The sequence below is a fragment of the Nanorana parkeri genome, unplaced genomic scaffold (assembly GCF_000935625.1).
Source record: "Nanorana parkeri isolate BGI_ZX_2015 unplaced genomic scaffold, ASM93562v1 scaffold115, whole genome shotgun sequence".
NCBI classification, from domain to species: domain Eukaryota; kingdom Metazoa; phylum Chordata; class Amphibia; order Anura; family Dicroglossidae; genus Nanorana; species Nanorana parkeri.
In genome coordinates, this window is record NW_017306383.1 from 157,921 (window position 1) to 179,211 (window position 21,291).

The 21,291-nt window shown below is 41.8% G+C and overlaps 1 protein-coding gene across 4 annotated transcripts in view; it reads left to right on the forward strand.

The window, feature by feature from the left end:
- RCHY1 (ring finger and CHY zinc finger domain containing 1) overlaps nt 1–21,291 on the forward strand; it is a 34,046-nt gene that overhangs the window by 749 nt on the left and 12,006 nt on the right. For 2 of the 4 annotated variants that reach the window (XM_018553284.1, XM_018553285.1), the window contains exons 2-5: nt 1,877–1,996; nt 5,218–5,333; nt 12,856–12,934; nt 15,971–16,015. In XM_018553284.1, coding sequence (XP_018408786.1) covers nt 1,877–1,996; nt 5,218–5,333; nt 12,856–12,934; nt 15,971–16,015 — 360 coding nt within the window. The remainder of the gene's footprint in view (nt 1–1,876; nt 1,997–5,217; nt 5,334–12,855; nt 12,935–15,970; nt 16,016–21,291) is intronic. The other 2 variants (XM_018553286.1, XM_018553287.1) reach the window with 1 other exon arrangement.

Here is a 21,291-nt window from a genome sequence, read left to right on the forward strand (position 1 = left end):
TCATGTGACAGAAGTGTTAGTGACTGTTCATAATGTGTTCTGCATCCAGCTCATTGTGCTACAAATGGGGAAGTCATGTGATGGGTGATGGTGACTGTCCCTAGAATTGCTATGCCTACCCGTCATCATACTACATATGGGGGTCATGTGAGAGTGGGGTGCTGGTGACTCTCCCCGGAGTGCTCCACATAGCATTCAGCCCGCTACATACTAGTATATAGCTGAAGGAATGGCCGGCTGCTGCTGGACAGGGTGCTGTATGTCAGCTTTCCTAGTTTATTGCGGTGTCTAGCAATGAAAACATTTGCCCCATTTACACTTTTTTTGTGTGTGAAGTGAATTTTGGAAGCATTTGTCATGTATTTTAAAGTTTCAGGCCCCATTCCCACCTGGGTGTTTTGTCGCTCCTTTACTTAAAGAAGAACTATGAGATGAGTGATTTCCACTCACCTCATAGTTCTAGCAGAGCAGAGGACAGCAGAAGGACAGCTAAATAATAGAAAACCAAGGTCAAGGCTGCAGCATCATTTGTGATCTTGGTTTCATCCGCTTTGGTACCAGGCGTTTATGTACATCGGTACCAAAGTGATTAAAACCAGTACATGAGCTTCTTTTGGGGCAGTATCATGTGTTTTGGCCTCAAAGGCATTATTGGGAGCACCTGTAAAACATATATTTCTGCACATTGCCTTTTAAAAGTCTATGGGGGCGCGCACAGTTACGCTTTGTACTACAAGTTGCGCATAAAAAAACACGGACATATCCACAAAAAAAGTCTATGGGGGTGATTTACTAACCTAAACACACGCACGCACCAGGTGCGTGTAATTTTTACACAGCAAAACTTATTTATCAACCAAAAAGTCTCTAAGCATATTTCCACTAATGCCATATATGGAAAAATCATGCACATGATGCATATATAATGCTGCTTCACAGTTTAGACAAAAATGGTTAGCTCATGCATTTACATTCCTGCATTCATCAACGCAAGCAACACAACGTAGAGCTAATTTACACAACATCACCTTGCAATTCATGCTTGGCTTTGCACAACACACCTGCTGGGTGTGTACACACTACAAAGGTGTTTAGATTCCACCCATAGATCATGCTGGGAGGGAACACACTACAGAGGTGTATACATGTTTGTGGTGTGTTTATAAGGTTAGTCAATCAACCCCTATAAATTGCCTGGCTATGCTCATGTTTAGGTGTCAATGGAGCCTCATGGAATGTGACCACAGTAGCAGGCTGAGTTCAGACGGTTTACCTTTTAGGTGGGTAGCCGAGGAAAAGGGGCGGTAAAAAACAGCTCGACTGTCTGTTTTTTACCGCCACTCGGCAATGCTGTCAGGCATGGAGCTCCGTGTGCAGGGTGTGAGCTGAGTGCAGCCAGATGAACGACTGCACTTTCAGCATAACAACCGGCTGGACTTCGCATCCTGATGCGCGAGTTTATACGCACGAGCCGATTGGCTGAAGATGAAATTTTTCAACTCGGCACTCTAAGCTATGCGAGCTCTCGCAAGCTGACGTGGCAGAGTGAAAATTACATGGCACACTGCACGCGACGGCAGCACGCCACCGCTTCGCGTGCAATGTGTCACGGCCTTTATCGACATCCATCCATTCAGCAAAAGGTGATTTTTCAGTCAAAAGGAGCCAGTCCGCAAAATTGGCCACCTAACGGTGACTGAAGCCAATCACTGTTTGGGTATACTGACAGCGACACTCCTGCCGATGTCAGCATCAACCCAAGGGCGTGGGGATCCACACTGCGGGCTATAACTGTATATGTATGACCCAATTTGAAGATGCAGACTCCTGGGTTGTCATCCTAGTCCCGATCTCACACCGTGTGGTTTTTTTTCAGGCTCCTTGCTGTGGTAAATTTTACATTTGTCGATTGTGCCACGATAACAAAGAAACGCATAAGATGGATCGTTTCAAGGTTGTAGAAGTCCAGTGTCTGAAGTGCAAGTGTATTCAGAAGGTATGTTATTTTACTATATTGTATACGGAAATCGGAGTAATATTAAAGCCTAACTCTAGGCACAAGAATACAACTTCCCTCCCCCAATGCAAGGGTTCAATGCCTGTTTTTGTCTAGGGTTAGAGGAATGAGGGGAAATACCTCGTTCCTTACTCCAGCAGGCTCCTTCCATCTGTGCAACCAATCCCTCGAAGTCTCCTTTCGAAGTTGCTCCTGGCTGCAGTCATATGCTTGCCTCCTCCACATTATTATTATACAGGATTTATATAGCGCCAACTGTTTGCGCAGCACTTTACAATATAAGGAGGACATTACAATCACAATACAATTCAAGACAAGATGGTAAGGAGGGCCCTGCCCCTGAGGGCTTACCATCGAAAAGGGCTAGGAGTCCTGCATTATATAATGCACCATAAGCCGAAGCGTCAGGGACAGGAGGAAAGCACCTGAGCAGGGGTTAAGATAAGTAATACAGCCTCTTCTTCTCGCCCTAAAGTGATATTAAAGTCTAAAGGTTTTCAAGATATTTCACATGCTGGTTAAATCACTTACAATGGATGCTCCTCCTTGATGTTTAAAATACAACTCTGGGTAAAAATTGTCTTAACCCTTGCAGTGAGGCTACCCCTTCACTGCAAGGGTTAAGTGCTAATTTTTGCCTAGGATCAAAAATTTAAAAAGTTACACCTGATCCTCCGAGCCAGTTTTCTCTTAGACCGCTCCCTGGAGCCTCTCTCACCTTCTGCTGCAGCGGTCTAAGATCCGTGACTCATAATGTTGTATACACAGTGTACAGGAGGTTAGGACGCTGAGGGACATACTGGAGTTCTGCTTTAAATGTTTTAGCTTCATGCAGACCCCTAAGGGCCCTCATTCTAATATCCTGTTTCAGGGTGGCTCATTTCCCTTGCAGGGTCCTGTGCTAGTAAGTTGCATGTGTCTGCACCAGCATATAACCCTGGTATTGCAGAGGGCCCACTGTAAGGGTTATTTTTCCATCCCGGAGTTGGGCCGTAACCATAAAACTATTTCCTGAATTGATTTCTAAACTTCTTGTTCTCACTACAGATTCAAAACCATAGAAGTTTACTGAGATTTGTTCATATTTTATGTGTGTGCTTTACCCAGAATTAAAGCAACATGCTCTAAGTGGACTTGCTAGGAGTCCAAGCAACAGGCACAGCTAGAACCCTGTATTGTTTTATTTTGTGCCTCAACAGTTAATGTCTGCCTTTTTTTTAATGAACAAAAATATGAACTTTGAATTGATTCTTTAAAGTGTCATGAGAGAAATAAGTGTGTACTATCCACATTGTGAAATGCTAATTCTCTGGCTGTCATACAGATCCTCTTCCACTACTTAGGACCAGATGTAGCAAAGTGTAATTTCTAAAAAAAGTCATCTGCCCACCGACATCAATCAGATTCAGCCCTACAGGGATACTGTTCCTCATAGCATGGGAGAAAGGCTAATAATCCAAGGATTGAGGTAGAATGCTTGTATATGGGTAAACAAAGTAAAACAGTTAGAACAAAGAATAACTGTAAGCATTACATTACAACGGGCAGGGGTGGACATATTAATATGGAATTCAGGAGCCAGCTGTATATTTTAGGAACCAGCGCAATTGACAACAACTAGAGAAAACCTCAAAAGTTAGGCGCCACCTCCCTCCTTCACATTTATCAGAAAACCCTTGGCCACCACTTTTGAGTGCTAACCATTTTTTCTCAACATGGACGATGTGGATTGTTACAAGGTGAGCCGCGAAGGGTATACTTAACTTTCTTTTCCCCCTTTCTTCTTCTCTCCCTCCACCCTCCCACACCTTCCTTCTCTTAGCTCTGGTGCTTCTCCAGACCACACTTCCCTGCCAACCCCCCCAGTCCTCGCAAGTCGCCGGCGACTTGCGGGGACGCGGCCGGCGGCTTACTAACACCTTACTAACACCTGGACGTCGGCTTGCGGGGACGCGGGCGGCGGTTTGCGGGGCCGAGGAGGGCGGCTTGCGCCGGTGTCCAGTTGATTATCTCTGAACCGCGGCGCTAGGCGTTTGCGTACCGCGGCACCAGCGGAGCAGCCGCCCCGACGGAGGGTGCCGCCCTAGGCAAACGCCTAGTTTGCCTCGCGGTAAATACGCCCCTGATCACCATTGACATGTTTTATTCCGTTGTTATCTGCATTCATGTTGGATGCGTCTGTCATTTCTGAATTCTGTCAAATGTACACCTGAAGATTGTACAGGTTTGTCTTTAATAAACTCAACTTGAAAAAAAGTGAACACCCTTGACCAGCAGTTCACGACCATTATTGTGCAGACAAGGGACATTTTGGATCTTCACTATGGACATCTTAGCACCTAGGGGACTAAATGAAGAGCTAGGAATACACAATATTCTTCAGCCATTTGTTTACATATACAAGTCCCTTGTCTTTTTTCTTTTTTTATCTTTTTTCGCTGTTTGACTGGATTTCCACTTTTACACGGACAGAATGGGTCTGACTTATGAAAGCTGCACCCAGCATATAGCTGGGAATACACTGTTCACATGGTATTACTGCCACTAGGTGGAGCTGAGGAGCATAGGAACTTCCTATGCTTCTTGGCTCCATTTAGTTGCAGTTATGCCATCAGTTCATCATTTTCAATGAATCAGTCGCCAGTTATGGAAACTATGGAAGTATGACTAAAGCCAAAGCTTTTTTTCATTTTGGGTTCAATACAGAATAACGAAAACCACTTAGAGTTTTGTTTTGTTTTGTTTCTTCCACTTTCTGTCCTGTCGAGACAACAGTGTCTGTTTCCAATTGCTGTTTTACAGCATCAGGATGTTTTAGCGCTTTGCCTACCATTCTGGCACTTGACCCTAATAACAAGGTTTTGGAGGTTGCTGCAGTGTAGGTGCATTGTAAACCTGCAGCAGTGTAATTTTTTTCCTATTGATGGAATGTTTTTAAGAATTGCATCATGTCTATAGAAATAATACATGGGCATGGTCCCCAAGCGTTTTCTCCTCTAAGAATTGTGCAAAACACTACTCGTAAACAAAGAGCCATGATAAGGAAACAGCGGCAAAGCCAAATGTATCTCTTTCAGTGATGACACTCCTAAGTAAGGAATTTAGAAGGTTCCATGCTATCAGTTTTTCTTTGTGATAGTTCCTGTACATTTTCTAATATGGCAAACATTGAATTGTTTTCATATTTGTTTTTTCTTTAGGCTCAGAAAAGTTGTGAGCATTGTAACCATGTTTTTGGAGACTATTACTGCGATGTATGTCATCTCTTTGATAAGGACAAGAAACAGTATCACTGTGATGGATGTGGTATTTGCAGGTATGTCTTCTGTTTATGTGATAAATTGCATTCATAAGCTATTGCATGAATGAAATGTAATTGTGAACATGCAAAGCAGCAAACTTTCATTTTCAGGACATTTTCACAAATACCAAAAGACAGTACTGTGCTGTGTTATCTCAACACACAGTGACGCATCTTTGGGGCCTGATGTATGTATGAGCAATGTACTGCAGCAAAAAGTTCAATACACACTACAACATGTGCTCACTTCACTGGGCATCACTGATTTTAGCATTGCAACCTTTTGTCTTCATAATGGTTGTCTCAGGTCGGCCTCCCATCTGTGAGGGATGAGGCTGGATTTGGTGAGAACCCAGTTTGGCCAAGCCCGCTTAAAGTGTGACTGCTCCCTCTTCCACCCGACCCAATCAGTTGCAGCAAGGGAATTCCCCACCCATTTATCACACTTAGCTGCAGGAAATGCACTGTTTAGATCGGGAGGGAGGTGGCAATCAGTTTTGAGTCGACGTCGGCAAACTCAGGCGAACTAGGTTTGCACCATGGCCAGGCTCATCACTAATTGTGACACATCTTTGGGGCCTGGTGTATGTATGAGCAATGTACTGCAGCAAAAAGTTCAATACACAATACAACATGTGCTCACTTCACTGGGCATCACTGATTTTGGTATTGCAACCTTTTGTCTTCATAATGGTTGTCTCAGGTCAGCCTCCCATCTGTGAGGGATGAGGCTGGGTTTGGTGAGAACCCAGTTTGTCCAAGCCCGCTTGAAGTGTGACTGCTCCCTCTTCCTCCCGACCCAATCAGTTGCGGCGGGGGAATTCACCGCTCATTTTGAAATGCACTGATTGGATCGGGAGGGAGGTGGCAATCAGTTTTGAGTCGACGTCGGCAAACTCAGGCGAACAAGGTTCGCACCATGGCCAGGCTCATCACTAATTGTTATGAGTGTAAGGTAAGCAACTTGTTCTCATGTATTGTACACATAAAGTTAGGTTTAATTTGACGCATGTAGAAAGACTTCAAGTTTCTGTTTTATAATGGTCACTTCTAAGGCCCCGTTCACACCAAGGCAGCATCATTTCTGCGCGTTTGTACACGTGGGTTCAGCATGCATTTTTTTGCGCGTATGAAGACATGTTTTCACTGTCAGCTCAAGAAACACTGAGGTCAATGTACAAACACGCGTACAAAAGTGCGAAAATGTGCAACATGCTTCTGCCGCGCATTTCAATTGAAGTCCATGGAGGAAAAAATATAAGTTTTGCTTTATATGTAGTACAAGGGCCTACCGGATTTGATATATTGGACTTATAACGGATTGTTAAGGCAACCACATGCACTAAAAAACTGATGACAAATCTTTTACAATCTACTTCAGGAGATTGTAAAAGATATTCTACAATAATACGTGTGGCCAGCTTAAGGCCTGGTTCACATCTAGGCGTCTTTGTGCAATAGAAATAGCGATTTAAAACACCCAACACAAGAAATCCCCTGATTTTCAATGGCCCCTGTACACATCTGAGCAGCAAAACACCAAAAGCAGAAAAAAGTACATGAGCTTGGTTTGGCAGGTTACAGCTAGTTTTGTATCTGAGAGCCTATTATCAGTACATAGCACCATCTAGTGGTTTTTTGATATTACTTACTTCACCCACCATCAATGCCATTTTTATGTCTAAAGGTGCCCACACAACTTACGATAATCGCGGGAAATCCCAAAATCGTACGATTATCGTAAGGTGTGTGGGAGCCGTGCGACCTCTGCTACTGTAAGGTCGCACGACTTTTACCTTAGGAACATGTTCAAAAACCAGCCGAACATCGTACGATGTTCAGCTGGTTTGTGGCATGTTCGCAAGATAAAAGCCGCACGGGCCGGTGTGCGCAAGCGCACACTGCCCATTTGGCATTGCGGTCATCGGAAGCCCGCCCCTCAGCGGGGTGGGCTTGCGATCATCGCAAGTACGATCTGCCTGTCCAAGATAGGAAGATCGTACGTTTTTTAAATTACCTTACAACCATCGCGAGATAAAAGTGTTGCGATGGTTGTAAGGTGTGTGCCCAGCCTTATGCTGTTTGCTATAACATTTTTATACAGTATAATGTATGCTGGGGAACTTTTGTACTTTTTTCTCCTATCTATCTATCTATCTATCTATCTATCTATCTATCTATCTATCTGTCTGTCTATCTGTCTGTCTATAATTATCTATCTATCTATCTATCTATCTATCTATATTCTGTTTTATAAATGAACTATATGTTGGATTATGGCTATATCCTATTTTAATAACATGATAACAATAGGTATGTATAATGACCTATATCTAAATAATAGGTAATTGTGCTTTTAATACTTGCCTAGGGTTCAGTAGATTGCTTAAGTTTAAATGCCATTTGTATGCTCCGCCACCTTCATAAAAGGGTGGAGCCCTAAAACATGTTGGTGAATGGGCTCATCCCAGAAATCCTTTATACCGACCCTGTGGCTTTGATAAGTGCAGTGGCTGAGAGTCGATGGATTATCGGTCAGTTACAGAGCAGATTCCCTTTAAGGCTGAACAACGTAAGGGTTGATCTAGCCCAGGGGTGGACAAATAATGTAGAAAGCAGGAGCCAGTCTGTCCAATCCAGGAGACAGACCGCTCCATTGACAACAACTAGAGAAGACCTAGATAAGTTAGGCACCAGCTATAGATTTTGGGGCATTGTCTACTTGGTTACTGGGATTCGTCCAGTCCTGTTCTACCCCCTTACTACTTAGATCTCCTACAATAAGTACTTAAACCTATCATACCTAGAGTTCATTGATGCCTAGAGACCCAAATCAAATTCAGCATCATCAGTATACTTGACAATAATTCTATGACTAATTTACATACCGGAAACTTTTGAATATATTTGTTAGGTCATATAGTGTGTTTAGTTGGTACAATGTTTTAATAAAACCCTGTTTTCTATTAGGAGCTAAGAGATGCATAACATTGTAAAACAAAATCCACATTGTGGTGGATAGGCTTTTGTCACATCATATTTTAATACGATGGCAGGCTTGCCTGTCAAAGAACCCCTTTAACACCAAACCCTGCTGACATCTTCTCTAGGTTCTATCTTAGGTTAGGCATCTTGATTGGCCAGTTCAGGAAAACATAACTCCTTCCAATGTGCACGGGAGTTGATTTATCCAGGCGCCAAGGTATTACAGAAATGCACATATGCAACGAGGTGTACACACCAAAAAAAAAACATTGCAGATAGGCAGAAAAGGATGCCTTTATTGCAGAGAAGACAAGCAGACTCTCCTTCACAATAAAAGCCTACCTGCCAGGAGTGTTTCTTAAAAAGTCTTTAGTTCTGCTTTAAATGTATTGCACTGCAGATGAACAGTGTAGCCTGAAGGTGACCATGTTCATCTGCAGGTTGAGGGCATTTTTTATTTTTATTAAGCCTGCAGCCTGCATGTGATCACCATGTTATAGTTTACATATTGATTACCTGATCAGGAACCATGCTAACTGGGGATCCAAGCTGTCAGTGATAGCTGGGATTGAGGGCCACTAGATGTTGGTATGTGTCGGCTGGTAGCTCTAAAAGCGGATTATCTTTAGAAACATCCCCAGCACAGGGCAACGTTTAGATCCAAACAGATGGAGTTAAAGAGACTCTTTTTACAGTTTTGTGCAGACAGATCAGTACCACATATCACTTAGTAGAGCAATAAAATAATAGATACCAAAAAGAGTTCTCCTGGGGATCCGAATTTTTAAGGAAACACCTCGTTACGAGTGTAATAGGTCTATCTACCGTGACCCATACTGCATATCAGAAAACCGGACGGGTTGGCCATAGCTATTAGCCAAACCATGAGGTCACTTAACGGATCGGGACAGACGAAAATTGTATTAAATATGTTTTATTATACAAAAGTATCAAAACGATCAAAAAAGTAGGTAGAGAGACCACCGTCCAGTACCTAATAAGTTAAAAAACATGCATGATCTGCATACTTCAAGACTTACAACAAATAGGGTGGATGAACCATATGAATCAAATTACATATGCAGAGATGCAAGGGGACTCAGTGTAACCGTACAATAAGTGGTGTCATTAATCAACTCCGATTCACTAGTATACTGCAACAAAGAAGGCAGAAAATAAGGAAACCAGCTAATTGACATTAAATCATGATGGTTGATAAACACTAAAAGTGTAATAAGACAAGTATAGTTCATATACATTTATGTCTGTAACTTTCACTTGAGAAGTTTCCTTATTCCTTGGCGTTAAAAGACCAGTTCAAAAGATTTCTTTTGTGTGAGATATAATCACCGTAGGATGTTCAGTTAGTAGCCATATCCTTAGTAGTTAATTTGTATCAATTAAGTAGGAACACACTTGTGGTGAATTATTTGCCGATCCCTTTGATTGAGTTAGACTCAGTCAGTATGGGGTGTCCCTTATACTTTAGATTTTCCTTTTACAATGCTGTGTTGTTCAAAGGTGATCTATCACAGGGTAGGATTGCACAAAGATAAATCAGGAATTTGTGCATGTTGTAAAAGTTGTTACTCACCATTCACAGCTGCTCAAATGGTCTTGCAGGAAAGAAAAAAAATAAACAAAAATAAACACAGCAGATCTGTCACAAACTGTGAAAATGTATGGCCCTATTATATAGTAAAATTCATGCAAATATTATAAAGAATGTCGTCGCAATATTCCTGTGTTTCCTTCCACACCACAATAGTATTTCATCACTAAGTGACAAAAAAGTATTTCCTGTAAGTGGTTTTTCACATGCGATTTCTGCAAACAAATGTTTTTTTGTGTTCCAAATTTGTGGTTGTGGGTTCTCTTATTCACTTTGTGTTAATGCTGTCTTTATCTGTCTAATATGCCCATAAGCTAAGAAACAGTTACATAATTGTGGTAACATGAAATTACCAATAGCACTCTATGACAGGAGCTGGTAGTACAACAGTACTCAATTTTTCCATCCAAATATAAAAAAACACTTAAACCATTTGTTCAAATCAAAAATAGTGCATTTTCAATGAGACCACTATCACTATTTTAGCATGTACCTCAGTCATTTATGATGTGGCTTTCTTTTAACTTCTTGCTCTGCTACTTTTATATTATATCGAATACAGGGCTTTAAAGATTAACCACTACAGGGAGCATTCTGTTTGACTCAGTTTTATGCAACCTCCACAGACAAACAGTTAAAACAGACACATTCAATTCATATATCAGAGTTGTTTTAAATGCCAAATGATTTGTATTTCTGTTCATCCAATCCTGAAATTTGCCTAACTCTGCCACACAGCACAACCCTCTCCAGCAGGGCAGGAGAGCTGATTTTTCTCTGCTGTAGGTCAGTAACTCCTACATGTCTTGTCCCTCACTCACCCTGTGACTGGACAATATAGAGAAACGCAGCATAATGATGAGCTTGTCAAGTGACAACTCCCCCAGTTTGAGCTATGATGCACAGTGGACTGCAAGAGGCTGATACCAGGTCAAATTTAGGTGCTTAAGCTGCTTGCATTTATTCACGCTAATTCAAAAGTATCATATCGTACTGCAGACCACATCACTTAACATGTATGCTTGTCCAGTTTTCTTCTAATTCCGTGGGTGCTTTCATCTGAAAATTGCCTCCTCCCTGGTTGCTGTTTTCACTGGACTCCATCACCTTTGCGCGCACACTCCTGGCTGGCACAATGGAAGAGTCTTCTTACGTCTATAAAAAGAGCCTCAGTAACAAGCCACTACCCTGCTCCCACCTCCTATCTGCGCTGTCCTTAATGTACTGTATTTAAACTAAATGCACTCACTTCCCTACTCGGAACTTTGGGCAAATGTCACTGTGACCTGGAGCCTGCGGTGGTGAAAAGAAAAGGCTCGGGCACATATTTAAAGGCATAAAGGTTTAAAAACAGAAGAGAAGGCAACCCAAAGGTATTGTGTGACCAACCACAATAGATTGTTTCATCTGAGTTTGAATACTTCCTGAGAAAAATAAATATTTTGCATAGGAAATCCTCACTTTATTATGCTCAAGTCTTAACCTCTATTTAGACAGCAAATGTAGGGAAATGTTGGAAAGTTTTTACTACAGAATTCTTATGTCTACACAGGGACTTATGCAACTACTCTGCCAGCAGAACTAAAACATGACAGCCAAAAATACACTAACCTACATTTCAGTGACAAAAAAGTCCCTTTAAGTCTAGTGCCTCTGAAATAATCAGTTGCTAAGATTGTTAAAGGTCAACAAGAAAAAGGTAAGGTGTATACTAGCCCAAAACATAGTGTGAGAAAAGTACACGTTTAGCCTCGCTCTCTAGTCACCTGGCTTATTCAAACTGTTATACTTCACTTAAAGTGAAAAGACAAGGACCTTACACCATGAACTGTCTGATGGAGTCCCCATCAACTTGTGCCTCGAAGGCAGGACTTTTTAAAAGTTTCATTTGAGTGTGAGAGTTAGGCCCGGTTCACACCTGGGCGTTTTGTAGCGCGTTCCTACGCTCTGCAAAACGCTCAAACACCGAAATCCCATTATTTCCTATGGGCATGGTTCACACCTGGGCGTATTACAGGCCGTATGAACGCGCTACAAAACGTCCTACGCCCAATAAAGTACAGGAGCTTCTTTGGGGCGTTTTTGTCGCGTGTTTCCATTGGAATACAGCCAAGTAGCCCTCGGAAACGCGCGTTTTTTTTACCTTGAATCGCGCGACACAAAACGCGCATATTCGATACGCCTAGGTGTGAACCCAGCCTGAGTCTCACTCTATCAAAGGGATCGGCAAACAATTCACCACAAGTGTGTTCCTACTTAATTTTGACAAATTAACTACTAACTGAATTGCAAAACCTCCTACGGTGATTATATCTCACACAAAAGAAATCTTTTGAACTGGTCTTTTAACGCCAAGGAATAAGGAAACTTCTCAAGTGAAAGTTACAGACATAAATGTATATGAACTATACTTGTCTTATTACACTTTTAGTGTTTATCAACCATCATGATTTAATGTCAATTAGCTGGTTTCCTTATTTTCTGCCTTCTTTGTTGCAGTATACTCGTGAATCGGAGTTGATTAATGACACCACTTATTGTACGGTTACACTGAGTCCCCTTGCATCTCTGCATATGTAATTTGATTCATATGGTTCATAAACCCTATTTGTTGTATGTCTTGAAATATGCAGATCATGCATGTTTTTTAACTTATTAGGTACTGGACGGTGGTCTCTCTACCTACGTTTTTGATACTTTTGTATAATAAAAAATATTTAATACAATTTTCGTCTGTCCCGATCCGTTAAGTGACCTCATGGTTTGGCTAATACCTATGGCCAACCTGTCCCGTTTTCCAATAAAATAATAGATGCCTCACCAACCACTTTGATAAGTAACAAACATTACATGAGATGTCTGTTTGATTAGCAATGCACTTTACTCTCACCATAATGTTTTTATTTTAAGAGGATTCATTTTTGTTTCTTTGTCTATTAGGATTGGCCCAAAGGAACAATTTGAGCATTGTGCAAAGTGTAACTTATGTCTGCCGTTAAGCTTCAGAGGAAATCATAAGGCAAGGAATCAACACCTATCATGTATTTTGAAACTTGGAGTACAAAAGAGCAAGATAGAATTTTTTTTAATGCAAAAAATGATGTTGCGATGCAAAGCACGTACTAAGAAAACAGATGTCTGGAAAGTTTTTAATCAGCATTTCAAAACTTGTTTTAACTTTTTAGAAATGTGGGAGAGACCCTCTGCCTGGTGGTATAATCCACATAGGGACCCCCTTCACTTAGGCCAATCTGTAGCTTGGTATTCGTTCTCTTGCTTTTTTTTTTTTTATCAACCATTTTCTATTGAGCTTTACACATAACAAAAATCAAAAAGAGAAGAAAATAACCCCCAAATACAGTAATAAACAAATATATTCATGGTTTTTCTAACGTTATGTTTAGGGGAAGATAGAAACAGGAACAGCAATAGAACTATTATTGTTTCATTTAGTTACTGTGTCTGATTTCTTCTGATTCAGAGAAATCATTGAATTGAATTAATTTTGATGGAAATGTCTAAGCTGCTTTAGACCCCTTTATGTAATAACCAGTGTTAACTAAACCTGTTAAGTGAAGAGTTTCTTGGTTAATTTAAGCCTACCTCACCATAACCGCTTTGGTTATACCTTCCATTCTGTATTGATATCTACTGAATATCCATGATCATCCTGAAGTGTATGTCAGGGCATAATAAAGGAAAACACGTTTAGTGCACGTTCAAGTACAGAAAAGTACCTGTTAGTCTGTTAGAAATCTAGCATGCTTCTAATTTCTTATTTGATCTGACAGCATTGCGCATTTGATGCACTAAAATCTAAACCAGCCTGGTCAGCCCTGCCTGCTGGACTTCAAAACTCTGCCTATCCACCACTCCTCACTTTCCAACTCCACAATACAGCATACACTATATTGCCAAAAGTATTGGGACACCCCCCCCCCCAGGCATGCAGACTGCTTCTACACACATTTGTGAAAGAATGGGTCGCTCTCAGGAGCTCAGTGAATTTGAGCGTGGTACCATGATAGGTCGCCACCCATGCAATAAGTTTGGTGGAGGGGGGATTATGGTGTGGGGTTGTTTTTCAGTGGTTGGGCTTGGCCCCTTAGTTCCAGTGAAGGGAACTCTTAAGGCATCAGCATACCAAGACATTTTGGACAATTTCACGTTCCCAACTTTGTGGGAACAGTTTGGAGATGGCCCCTTTCTGTTCCAACATTACCGCGGATGAGCGAGTTTGGGGTGGAGGAACTTGACTAGCCTGCGCAGAGTCCGGACCTCAATCCCATAGAACCCCTTTGGGATGAATTGGAGCAGAGACTGCGAGCCAGGCCTTCTCGTCCAACATCAGTATCTGACCTCACAAATGAGCTTCTGTAAGAATGGTCAAACATTCCTCCTAAACCTTGTGGATGGCCTTCCAAGAAGAGTTGAAGCTGTTATAGCTGCAAAGGGTGGGCCAACTCAATATTGAACCCTACGGATTAAGACTGGGATGCCATTAAAGTTCATGTCCATGTAAAGGCAGGCGTCCCAAAACGTTTGGCAATATAGTGTACATTGATTTTGTTCCTAGCAAAACAATATTACTGACTGCCTAGACTCCCAAGATCCTGCACGCACACTGAGGAACATTTATCTATTCTGTCTGACAGCAAGACATTATTAACAGGGGCAGTAAGACTGATTGTGCAAAAGACTAAGTACAAGTTTTTTAACTTGTTTCATACTTTTAGCATTCGGCGGCTCTAAGGAAGCACTGCAATGGAATGAAACCTAACCATGACCACTTCTTAATTGTGCATCTGTAGTTAAAATCTGTCTCAGAACTTTTCAAATCTGTCATGATTGCCTGGCCAGGATTCCAGGCACAGGGGTTGCAAGCAGTCATATACAATTTGGTAAAGGAGGCGGCATGATTTTGTTTCTAAATCTGTCACTAACTTGATGAATGTTCCATACATTGAAAGAAGGGCTTTTGGGAGATGTAGTTCTGGGGTCCATGCCTGTATTAGTGGGAACTGATCTCACAGTTGCTGTCCCTGCAAGTATTTTAAAAGATGTTCCTTGCTACAGGAGCAAGGTAAGTGAATAAAAAAAAATATGCTGGGACATGCTCTACAGGGGAAGAGGGAGGTTTGAGGTTAAAGTTTAGGTAATGCCTGGATATACCCTTTAAAGCAGAAATAGCTTTCATTTTCATTGTTGGCTCACAAATCCATTAATCATTCAAATCTTGAATCTCTTGTATATATATTTTTCCATTAAAGCAATTTAACTTGTCCAGTGTTGGCTTAGTGTTACAGAACGTCACACACTGTATTTTTTGCGCTCTTCGTTCACCGATTCCTCTGCTACATAGCAGCCACACCTTGAGTGTCCAGTAAATAATGAACTCTTCTTGGCAAACATATATATAGAAAGGTGCAACGATTTTTCTAAGGCCTCTTTCTCAGGGGCGATGGAGTTTATCGCACCTCTCAAAAGCAGTCTACTGTGGACTGCTTTTCAGAGGTAGTTGAGTGGCGGTTTGCAGGCGCTTAGGAGGCGATACTGCTGTCTCTTTAATACCTTTTTTTTTTTTCTATTCCAAGGGAGATTTTATATTGAAATACTGCTCTGCAACCACGTACCAAGACTTTGGCATGCGGTTGTCATGTGGTCCCACTGAGTTAAAATTGCTGCATTGCAAAGGATTACAGTATTTGCAATGTGTATGAACCTCTCTGGCTGCCATGTTAATATGTAGGTAGGCAGGTAGTCAGTTAGCAGTAAAAAATGCGGGGGAACCATCTGTTTTTACTGCTTTTTTGCCACCCCTGTGAACTCGGCCTAACTCCACCCAAACAAAAAACTGTTATTGTCTGCCCGATTTTAAATTGTTCGTGCTTCAGAGTACTTGTTTCTCGTTTTTTAAAATGGAAATACTCAATACTTTGTTGTAGTCAAAAAACTGCGAAAAACTTTTGCCCTTGTATGCCCAACATACGCCTTTGATAAAAGGGAGGCAAATTAATATCAAATACTTGGTGTTCATGCATTTTTTTTTATTTAGTGCATAGAAAATGTCTCAAGACAAGACTGTCCTATATGTTTAGAGGTAAGTAATTTCATGAAAGTATTGCAACGTTTTTATGTTAAATTTGTTTTTATGCAAATGCCTGAATTCTGAATTTGATCAACAATAATAGATTGTCGAATGTCAACTTCTTACTTGCTTTGCTAGTAAGAAGAGAATAAACCTCTTACCTGCAACCTTTAATCTTCCATTTTCCCCAATTTGTTTCAAATTGCCTATTTACGAACACAATGTTATTGTTTCATCAATTGGGGAGAAGTTAGGTTGGGTAGTTGAGTGCAGTAACTGTAGTCATATGTCCCTGATCCACCAGTTTTTAAAGTTGTGATCCAAATGACAACAGTGGCTTGTGACATTCACCTCCTGACTCTACTACCTTTCACAGCCATAGAAGTTCACTGGAAAAGACCCAGAGGTGAGAAGTGTTGGCCACACTCCTGCAGACATTTGCTCTTTGACTTAGCACTCACAATAAACCACCAAATCTTATAGGATATACTGCACAGGGTTTCCTTTATAGATTCTCTACTACTGGGCACCAGTGCATGAAATTGCCTGTGGTAGGAACATCCGCTGTACATAACAAAGCCAGGAAAATCTATATTTTGTGCAGCATATTTGTTTTATGATGCTATAAAATATCTTGGATTTGTACACTTTCTGTTTCATTAGGAGCGGTGACACATAATCCCTACTCTATTTGCACAGTTTGTTTTATAAAGATAATAGTCCATTTTCAAAGAACTTAGTCTTGGTCTTCTTTCCTTGTCATAATAAAATATAGATTAGCTTATAGAACCAAGTGGCATCTACAGCTTTAGATCTATGACCATATAAATCTCCACACATGTAGTATGAGTATGAGGTCAGGGAATCATTTTGTTTGATGATAAATAGGAAGGGATTAACTGAATTTCAGAAATGTATTTCACCTGTCTGGCATCATGTCATCTTCTAGAGGTCTGTTAATACCATTATAGTCTTTCCATTTACTATTATTCCTTTTTTTTAATATGGTAAACTAAAGAGATAAATGTATAAGGTATACGAAAGCTTTAAATTGATAGTAAGTTATCCTTCTTCTCCCCATTGCTAGTAAAATGTCTGATACACTGTATTTCTGGCTGGAAAGATGCAGTCCTGTTTTCAAGCCAGTGTAACATGTTTTTTTCTTATCCATTGAGGGACAAAGTAAGTCTTCATCGGGTTATACTGCTGCCTACTGGAGAATTGGACACTTGCAAACAAAAAATTGTACGCCAGCCCAGGATAACCCCTCCTACAAACAGCATGTCTCAGGTTTTGCTAGTGTTCTAGGAGGATGGACCTCTGTTCTTCATTTTTGTCTTCATTGAAGATTATTTTATACATTACTGCTAGAGGTAATCTCGACAATTGCTATCTGGGGTGAGCAATCCTCAGCTTAGCTTTTGTTGTGCCGCAGCTGGACTGGACATTGCGGTGCTAGTCTGGAAGTGACGTTCCAGCACTGGGTTCTGTGTAAAGCTCTTTCTGGAACCTTTTCTGGCAATAAGTTAGCTGCGGAGCACTTTCCAGGTTCAGAACTGTTGGCATTGCCTTTTGAAGACTCACTCTTTGAGTAGGGTGATTTGGTTGAGCACCAGTAGCTACCGCATCATTTGGATCGCTGGAAAAGGGATTATCGCTGGGGAACTGAGTGCTGAAGTCATCCTTTGGGTGAAGTTCTGTGCACACTCCACACTCCTCTCTTACCCTCCATGCAGCACTGAGAAAGCATCTCCCTTCTACTTCTTCCTTGCAAAGAGCCACATGGAACTCTGATCTTTGGTCTGTTCCTACTGCCTGTTTTACAGTGACTTTGGTCACCTCCATGCATCCAACCCTCACCAGCTTCCAGTTGTTTAGCTTTTGTGAGTACCTGAGGCCTTGCCTCATACGCTGATCTCAGTTGCCTAACCGCTACTAGAGAAAGGTATGTTAAAGGACAACTATGGGGTTAAGGCTTTTCCCCATAGTTCTCCTTAGGGTAACGGGAGGACACAAACTAGCGTCCTCCCGTCACTCTAAGCTCACTTCCCGATCTACTGAGCCCACCTGTGACAGTCTCATTGTCACAGGTCGGCTAGAACTATGAGGTGAGTGAAAAGCACTCACCTCATAGTTCTCCTTTAAGTCTGCTTCCTTTGCTTTCCCTACTCCTGGAGAAACCACACCTACTCCTTTTAAGCCCAGTTCTATGGAAATCTGCAACGTCAGGGGTAAGAAGCCTGTTAAACCCTCAGGGATGCCATAATTTTTCTAAGCTGAGGATGTTTGTTAATCCTTGTGGGCTCTTGGGTAGTTCACCATTCAGGAATTTAGATGCACAGAGTGCGCTTTCAGGATTGCAGACTGAACCCTCATCAACAGCGCTTTCTTCGGCTCTTCACCTTCAACTTTCCTGTGTCACTGCACAGAGTGGCATACCTAACTCTGTCCCCTTGGGAACTTCTGGACCTAAAGGTGCTTGTCCCAGATCCTGTACCAGTTTGGTCTTGGGAGCTGTATTCCAACCTGACCTATATTCTCTCTCACAGAGAAGGTGTTTGCTTTTTTTGGGAAACAGTTTGCATGGTATCTATCAGATCTTTCATCCCTGCCCCTTCCCAGTGGGGACCCTCTGACCTTTTGTGGCCAGCTTTGATGCATACTTACTGATCACTGTCTTACCAGAAATCTAACTTTCCAGTCTTAACCCTGCACCTTGAGTTTTCATCAGGATGCTGGCCCCAGTGTCTTCTCAATGCATCCAAAATATGGGAAACTCCAATAACCTCCTGTGGAGAAATCATTCAGCATGAGTCTTGGTGCACAACATCTTCCTGATGACCCTAAGTGTCCAAGATATGGCTGGATCTTGTATTCACAGAAAGCAGCACTGGAAGCTTCTATTCTCCCAATGCGTGGTCTTTGGCATGCACCAATGCTGTGAGATGGAGATTAAGGTTTTAACCTCTATTCACCATAAAGGCATTAGCCAGGTTAACACCCATCCACATATTCACTGTGCATACCATTGAAATTTAGAATTCATCAGGTATAGGTCTTAGTCAATTTTTTATATCACTACCTTGTACTTTATGTTTTTTAATATTTCTATTTTTAATCACTCAGCTGTTTTATCTTCATTTTTTAACCATTTAAATTGAATTCATATCAACCTAATGTCTATTATATGGGTGTTTCAGACCAATCAATTTAATATGTGCAATTCAGCCTAATAGAACTGTCATCAGGACTGAAAATACCCAGTCAGATCAATATGCATGCTGTATTGTGCATGAATGCATGTAATTGTGTTTTTTTTTATAGATGCAGGCGTTATCGCTATTCTATTTATGCCCACAGACCGTTCACTTAAGTTCGGTTTGTATTTGATTCTGTTACATGTACTGACCGGTCAGAGGTAAAAAGTGCTTGCTTTCTCTTATTGTATTATACTAATGCACCCAATCTCTGGTTTATACGCAAGTAAGGCCTTCACAGCGGTTTATCCGCCGGTCAGTTTTATAGCAGCGGGAGCTTGATCACTGTGGTTACAAGACGCGCTCCACACACAGCCCCGTTACCCGCCCACTTCCGCATTCGTACAGCCGGAAGGCGGAGGCAGTACTTCTGCTTGGTGGTGTCCAGCGTGAGAGGTGTCCCCATATGACGTTTCTATGGGAGCTTCCAGGCAGGAAAGAGGCAAAACTTATGGCAAGTAAGAACCAATCTATTACAGACTCTCCCACCCTGGTCTGATTGGGCAAGTCATTAGTCAGTGCCCAGCCTCATATAGGTTTAAGGATTATCGCTGGGGAACTGAGTGCTGAAGTCATCCTTTGGGTGAAGTTCTGTGCACACTCCACACTCCTCTCTTACCCTCCATGCAGCACTGAGAAAGCATCTCCCTTCTACTTCTTCCTTGCAAAGAGCCACATGGAACTCTGATCTTTGGTCTGTTCCTACTGCCTGTTTTACAGTGACTTTGGTCACCTCCATGCATCCAACCCTCACCAGCTTCCAGTTGTTTAGCTTTTGTGAGTACCTGAGGCCTTGCCTCATACGCTGATCTCAGTTGCCTAACCGCTACTAGAGAAAGGTATGTTAAAGGACAACTATGGGGTTAAGGCTTTTCCCCATAGTTCTCCTTAGGGTAACGGGAGGACACAAACTAGCGTCCTCCCGTCACTCTAAGCTCACTTCCCGATCTACTGAGCCCACCTGTGACAGTCTCATTGTCACAGGTCGGCTAGAACTATGAGGTGAGTGAAAAGCACTCACCTCATAGTTCTCCTTTAAGTCTGCTTCCTTTGCTTTCCCTACTCCTGGAGAAACCACACCTACTCCTTTTAAGCCCAGTTCTATGGAAATCTGCAACGTCAGGGGTAAGAAGCCTGTTAAACCCTCAGGGATGCCATAATTTTTCTAAGCTGAGAATGTTTGTTAATCCTTGTGGGCTCTTGGGTAGTTCACCATTCAGGAATTTAGATGCACAGAGTGCGCTTTCAGGATTGCAGACTGAACCCTCATCAACAGCGCTTTCTTCGGCTCTTCACCTTCAACTTTCCTGTGTCACTGCACAGAGTGGCATACCTAACTCTGTCCCCTTGGGAACTTCTGGACCTAAAGGTGCTTGTCCCAGATCCTGTACCAGTTTGGTCTTGGGAGCTGTATTCCAACCTGACCTATATTCTCTCTCACAGAGAAGGTGTTTGCTTTTTTTGGGAAACAGTTTGCATGGTATCTATCAGATCTTTCATCCCTGCCCCTTCCCAGTGGGGACCCTCTGACCTTTTGTGGCCAGCTTTGATGCATACTTACTGATCACTGTCTTACCAGAAATCTAACTTTCCAGTCTTAACCCTGCACCTTGAGTTTTCATCAGGATGCTGGCCCCAGTGTCTTCTCAATGCATCCAAAATATGGGAAACTCCAATAACCTCCTGTGGAGAAATCATTCAGCATGAGTCTTGGTGCACAACATCTTCCTGATGACCCTAAGTGTCCAAGATATGGCTGGATCTTGTATTCACAGAAAGCAGCACTGGAAGCTTCTATTCTCCCAATGCGTGGTCTTTGGCATGCACCAATGCTGTGAGATGGAGATTAAGGTTTTAACCTCTATTCACCATAAAGGCATTAGCCAGGTTAACACCCATCCACATATTCACTGTGCATACCATTGAAATTTAGAATTCATCAGGTATAGGTCTTAGTCAATTTTTTATATCACTACCTTGTACTTTATGTTTTTTAATATTTCTATTTTTAATCACTCAGCTGTTTTATCT